General features: G+C 49.6%; 1 protein-coding gene across 1 annotated transcript; it reads left to right on the forward strand.

Annotated features, from left to right (window-relative positions):
- The first annotated feature begins 6 nt into the window (after positions 1-6).
- Positions 7-3,793, forward strand: NAA38 (N-alpha-acetyltransferase 38, NatC auxiliary subunit). The gene is made up of 3 exons (XM_079952234.1): positions 7-158; positions 2,478-2,661; positions 3,369-3,793. Exons 1-3 carry the CDS (start codon positions 78-80, stop codon positions 3,479-3,481), a joined length of 378 nt encoding a protein of 125 aa, XP_079808360.1. The 5' UTR covers positions 7-77; the 3' UTR covers positions 3,482-3,793.
- The last annotated feature ends 3,125 nt before the right edge of the window (positions 3,794-6,918 follow it).

The following is a 6,918-nucleotide window of genomic DNA, read 5'->3' on the forward strand; positions in this document are numbered from 1 at the left end:
CCTGCTGGGAAGCGAAGGGCGGGGAAGCCGAGCGGCCTGCTGGGAGCTGTAGTCCCTCTGCCGGCGGGAGGGTCAAGATGGCGGCCACTGCCCTTCCAGAGCCGTTGCAGCAGCAGAGGGGAGAGGAGAATGGCTGCGGAAACAGTCCCAGTCCTGGGGTGAGGAGCCCAGGGGGGAAGGCCTACAGATATGAGAAAGGGGGAGGACATAATGGGGTAGGGTGCTCAAATAGGGGAGGAGAAGGAGGTACCCTGGGGGATAGAGAGGGTAAGTACATTGGATGGGAAATGGGAATAATTGGGAGTGGGGGTATAATAAAACACCCCCAAAAAACAAATTTAGGCTGGAAGGGCCTAGTATGGTGTGGTTAAGTGTTTTTGTTGGGGGGGGCGATAGGAGATGGGAGGGACCAGGGTTCAAATCCCCCCTCACTAGGTGGCCTTATTTATGTATGTAAAGGTAAAGGGACCCCTGACCATTAGGTCCAGTCGTGGCCGACTCTGGGGTTGCGGCGCTCATCTCACTTTACTGGCCGAGGGAGCCGGCGTACAGCTTCCGGGTCATGTGGCCAACAGGACTAAGCCGCTTTTGGCGAACCAGAGCAGCGCACGGAAACGCTGTTTACCTTCCTGCCGGAGTGGTACCTATTTATCTACTTGCACTTTGACGTGCTTTCGAACTGCTAGGTTGGCAGGAGCAGGGACCGAGCAACAGGAGCTCACCCCGTCGCGGGGATTCGAACCACCAACCTTCTGATCGGCAAGGCTCTGTGGTTTAACCCACAGCGCCACCCGCGTCCCCATTGATGTATGTATTTCATTGCAATTTTATGCCACATTTCCCCCCCATGCAGCTCAAGGTCCACCTTGCAGGTCAGGCGCTGCCTCTCGGCCCGCCCTACCTCGCAAGGCTCTTGTGGGTATTAAATGAAGAGTGGGTCAGGCAGGAGCAGCAGCATATGTGCCCCCTTTGGAGGAAAGGCAGGGTTAAAATTGTAACAAATAAAAAGTAAAGTGAGGGGAGAGGCCACTGGTTACCTACAGGGTGGGTCGGGGTGGAAGGATAACATGTATTTATTATAAGTGGCTCTTGTGCTCGAATCTTGCTTCCTGATTTCCCTCGGGGGCACCTGGTTGAGAACAGGGTGCTGGACTAGGTGGGCCACTGGCCTGATCCAGCATTTTCTCCTTATGTTCTTATGAATGTGGGTAGCCTTTGTTGGCTTGAACATTGGCCCTGCCGGCTGCTCACGCAGAGTTTTCCTGTTCTGGAGTGAACCCTTTTTTAGTTTTCATCGGTACCCTCTCAACTGTTTTGTAAATCTTTTATGGTTCGATTTGGAGAAGATGCCTTCTTTTCTACTCTGTAACGAATCCTATTGACTGTGAATAGTGAAAGGAACTTATAACAAAATATTATTGGTTGGCAACTAATCCACGAAAGAACCATCTCCATCAAACACTAGATAGAGCAAACAGGTTAAGGCACTACATAAATTGCTGTGTGTGTTTGTTTTGTAGGGTGTTGGCATATAAAATAAGCAACTTGTGTGTTCACAGTGTTTCATGAAAACACTGTTTCATGAAAATTCTAACACCTCCTCTATCACTTCTCAGCTGAGTTACCATTCTAGGTAATTGGGAAAATATTAACGCACTTGACTGTAAGTGATGTAAGGGGAGAAGAAGGAAATGGTAATGTAATAATAATAATAATAATAATAATAATAATAATAATAATCCAGCTTTCTCTCCCAGACCTGGACTCAAGGAAGCTTACAAAAATTAAGACCACAAGGATAAAATACGGCAAGCTAGAAACAATGATAGTATTTTAAAAGTAATTAAACTATAATAGAATCAAGACAATATTTTAAAAGTTCATTAAAATTCAGATAGTAAAAATAGCACAGCACTATTAAAAGCTTTTCCCTTAAAAACAGTTCCCAAAAAGCCTGTTGGAATAAAACAATCTTCACATAGCGAAGAGGGAGCTGGTTCAGCCTCTCCAGGAAGGGAGCTCCAAAATCTGGAAGCAGCCACTGAGAAGGCCTTCTTATAGCAAATTTAAAAGCCCTGTGTAAATGAACCCCAACCACGGGGCATGAACAGATCCTGAGATATTAAAACACCACCACCACAAATTTGCATTCTAGAGCCTACCCAAGAGAGACTTCCCCAAGCATTGCCCATATGCCACCATGAGGACTAAATCCTCATTAGGCTTGGTCTCTCTCTGGAAAGTGAAAAAGCAGGACCAGGGAGTGGGAGGGAAAGATACCCTAAAGTGCATTTCTTCCTATGAAGTATTATGGAAAGATTCCCTAAGATGGAAAGACTAACCCTTTGAACCCTGTGTATCTGAAGAAGTGTGCATGCACACGAAAGCTCATACCAAGAACTAACTTAGTTGGTCTTTAAGGTGCTACTGGAAGGAATTTTTTTATTTTGTTTTAACCCTTTGAATGTTTCTGCCAGGACTCTGGTGAGGAAAAAGCTGACACGCCATACCTACATGCCCGCCGGAAGCTGGAGAACCTCCTCAACAAGAGCATGCGCATCCGAATGACAGACGGGCGGACCCTGGTGGGCTGCTTCCTGTGCACCGACAGAGACTGCAATGTGATCCTCGGCTCCGCCCAGGAGTACCTCAAGCCCACAGGTTAGTTCTCACCTGGAGTCTCCACCATTGTCCCACCAACTTACTTTGTTTATTCATTTCCTGTTTAATGCTTTCCACGTGTTTTTTGCTTGTAAGCTGATTGTGGCTATTGAGGAAAAACTGATGCAATAGCAGAGTGTAACAGAGAAAAAGATTTAAGTACTAATAGCAAAGAATTAGGTTAGGGGCAAGAGAGGGTTGGTGGGGCTTAGCAGCTCTGGCGAGACAGAATTTCAAGGGGGGTTCTTGAAGAGGGATAAATCGGTACCGCTCCGGCGGGAAGGTAAACGGCGTTTCTGTGCGCTGCTCTGGTTTGCCAGAAGCGGCTTAGTCATGTTGGCCACATGACCTGGAAGCTGTACACTGGCTCCCTCGGCCAATAAAGCGAGATGAGCACCGCAACCCCAGAGTCGGTCACGACTGGACCTAATGGTCAGGGGTACCTTTACCTTTACCTCTCTTGAAGAGGAGAGGGGCATATGCCTGGGGGACGGAAGCCCCTGTGTTCTTTGGAGGGAGCCTTTAAGCGCCCGGGAGATGAAGACAGCCTTTGCCAATCTGGGGCCCTCCAGGCGTTTGGAACTACAACTCCCATTGGTGCCAGCCAGCACCTTGCGAGCTGTAGCCCCAAGCCTCTGGAGGGCCCAAGGCTGGATTAGGAGCAGATGGGACCCTCCTTCTCACCCTCTCCCTCCTTTGCTCTGCAGACTCCTTCTCCGCCGGAGAGCCCAGAGTCTTGGGTCTGGCCATGGTTCCAGGACATCACATTGTCTCCATCGAGGTGGAGCTAGAGAGCTTGGCTTCCTTGCAGTACCTCTGATGCACCGCCAGAGGGCAGCAGGCCTCCAACGTTTGACTGAACTCTGGGGGGGGGGTGTGATGCGGGGAAGGGACACAGGCCCCAGTTTGCTGCAGGGCAAGAGCCGTTTCTCCTCCCTTCCCGGCTAGACCCCGGTTTTCCCTAGGCCGTTGCCAGGGAATGAAGCTTTCCTGGCAAAGCTGGACTGGACCAGTGCATGCGCTGTGAAACAGGACACCCCCCATCTCCAAGACTTGAAAAGGGGGTGGACTTAATGTTTGCGTTTGTCAAATGTTTGTTAAATCTGGAAAAGAATCCCATTGCTGTTCTGAATTGTTGTGGGTTTGTTTTCTTGTAACGCTTGGACCTTGTGTGGGCCATGGGCAGACCTTGGCTGCTACCTCTGTGGCCTGCTGAATCCTGGGGAGTTCTGTTTGGTCATCCCCACTGATGATGGTGGATTTATTTATTACCCTCTCCCTAAGGTCCCCGGTATCAGCTGGCTGGCAAGTTCAGATGCTTTAGTTGAGATTCCTGCATTGCAGAGGGTCTCTTCCAACTCTACAGTTCTCTGATTTGCAGTGGGGGAGCAGGGGGAGAGAGTCAAACAGCACAGGAACAGATACCCATCACATATTTTCATCTCAATATGGAGAGCTAGCAGAGGCTCCAATGAGATTTCAAAATACAGCTAAAAACACCAGCTTACATGCAGTGCCTCTGCAGCTGCCTAGATGTGGGGTTTCACCACCACCTCTTTTCCTTTGAAAGCAAAAGCACAGAACTCACCAGCAAAGCCCACCCCAAAATGGCAACAAATATAACATTAAATTTTACAAAGAAGTCCCTAGGAAAAATGCATTTCAGCTGCTATAAGCTCATTTTCAAGAGAGCTGTAGAATAATAGCAGCTATGCTTATTTCTTTGTTGTTGTTTTAAAAAACACCACTTGGACAAGAAAAAAATGCCTTTGTAACTTGCATGACTTATTTGCAAGATTCTGCCTTTGTTAGATGAGGATGCCAGGGTGATAGAGCACTGAATCCACTAGCCCTTGGCAACTGAACTCCGCCATCAGCTTCTGAAAATTTCTCTTATGTATTCCCCACCCCACACGCCGCCAATATTCTTTCAAACCACAAGGGCTGGAAACAGGAATGGCACCATCGCTGCAGGTAGAGTCCAGCCCTCAAGATTGCATTCTGCACTGCAGAACCCATTCTGCTGCCCCGCTGGCAACAGGGGCGTTTAATTTACCAGCTGGATCTGAAAAGGTGCCATTTTGATCTCAGCGGCTGACATTTTTTAATAGGGAAAGCCTTTGCCACCAGTTCCCTGGGAAGAAGCAGCAGGATTTGCTCCCAAGCTGACCCGTGCGGCTGTTCCATCAGCTGCAAAGCAGTGCAGGAAACGGTATCTATAGATAGATCGGGGTCTTGTCTTCTTTGGCTCCTCTTTGCTCCCACATCACAATGGGGAGCTTGTACACGCCAGCAGCTGCGTTATCTTATCCGAGGTTCCTTCCTCCCCAGAACGCAGAGTTTCCATAAGAGACTCTTGGCGCCCGGGGCTGACTCCACTCTTCCTTATCCTGTTCGGGAACAGGATATTCCCCTCTCCAGCCCCACGGCAATAGTGATAACCTTTTCACAGGTTGTCTATGTCCCTCTGGTAGCTGCACAACAGGCTGAAGTTCAGCCAGGGCAGTTTCCCCTCCCTGCCAGGGAAAGCTTCACTTGTTGGATTTTCTGTCTCGTGCTACAGGTGCTTCGGCAGAGAATAAGGTGTTTGTGACCAAGGTTACGCTGTCCTAGGGGTGTGCCTGTGTTCCTGCAGCTGCTGCAGTTCAGCCTTTTCAGCGAGCAAACACTTTTTGCAGCCATTATCCGTCAATAAGTTGCAATTACAGTGGTGCCCCGCAAGACGAACGCCTCGCAAGACGGAAAACCCGCTAGACGAAAGGGTTTTCCGTTTTGGAGGCGCTTCGCAAAACGAATTTCCCTATGGGCTTGCTTCGCAAGACGAAAATGTCTTGCGAGTTCCTGCGGGGTTTTTTCCCTCCCCCCCCCCTTTTCCTAAGCCCTAAGCCGCTTATCAGCTGATCTGCTAAAAGCCGCTAAACCGCTAATAGCGCTAATCCGCTAAGCTGTCAATGGGCTTGCTTTGCAAGACGAAAAAACCGCTATACGAAGAGCCTCACGGAATGGATTAATTTCGTCTTGCGAGGCACCACTGTAATGTCATTTCATGGGGGGGGGGGGAACAATTGTCCCAGAGGGACCATCTCAGCTGAACCCAGGTTACCATGATTCAAAGTCCACCATCCTGGTCTCAACTCCACGGAATGGATGCTCGTGGGTTAAAACAGGCATGAGTGGGAAAGCCCAATTTCAACCTTCATTCTGTACGGAAGGGAGCTAGGGATCTTGTGAGGACCGCAACACCCATCCTTCCTGACTGTTGGCCTTCCTGGCTCGAAGTGTAAGGAGTCTCAATAATATCCCGAGTGCCACCGGTTACTCCATCCCTGCTGAAATGGCCTAGGTGACCTGATGCAAATGTAAACCTTGGCACCCGTCTGCCTCGGGAGAGAATGGAGTGCACCTCCAGGGGTGAAATCAAACTGCTTCACCAGCAGCCCTGAACGGACTTCCTTGGGCACAAGGCAGCAGCATCCAGCTGCCATCCCACAGGCAGCGTAGATTTAGGATCAGAGTTTTCCTTCTCCTAGATGAGCCCCATCTGCTCCTCACTTCCCTCTACAGCAGGTGCAGAAGTCACCAGAGCCTGCCTTCACATGCAGTCCATAACTCCCTGAGGGTTTGAGACCCATCGGATCCCTTCATCTGGTTTAGCCGGCCAGTGGAAGCCATTCACAGGGTGTGGCCGCTGTTGCATGCTCACAGGCTTCTAGGAGCCACAGGTGAGAGCTGAGTGCAGGGTGGGGACCAGAGGTGGACAGACCACCCAAGAAGGAGCTGGACATGTCCCTACCAGAAGTACCCCCAACAGCTCTTCCCCTAAATGCAATTAAATAAAGCAGGAATGGGAACCTGGTTTCCTCCAGGTGTTGCTGGACTCCAAAATCCCATCAGGCTGAGCCTGCATGGCCAGGAATTAGGGTTAGTGATGGGAACAGGAACCCTACAATAGACAAGTTATTAGCAGTGGTGGAGGAAAAGGGTGGGTAGATTTCAGGCTTCCAAGATTTACCTTGGGTATTTTTAGGGAGGTGGGGTTGTTGTCACCAAAGCTCACCGTTCAAAGCTAGGTACAGAGTGGTGTTTTTCGATGGAGTCGGCTTTCTCCTGACTGAAGCGCAATGTTTTAGGACCAGGACATTTGCAGGGAAACCAAAATGCTTGTTTACAAGCCTATTGTACTACCAACCTTGGACCACTTATATTGGACCACCATCTCCAACTCCTCGAATGATTCCATCAACGGTGTCTCCGAAA

Source organism: Podarcis cretensis (assembly GCF_951804945.1).
Source record: "Podarcis cretensis genome assembly, chromosome: 13".
Lineage (NCBI taxonomy): Eukaryota > Metazoa > Chordata > Lepidosauria > Squamata > Lacertidae > Podarcis > Podarcis cretensis.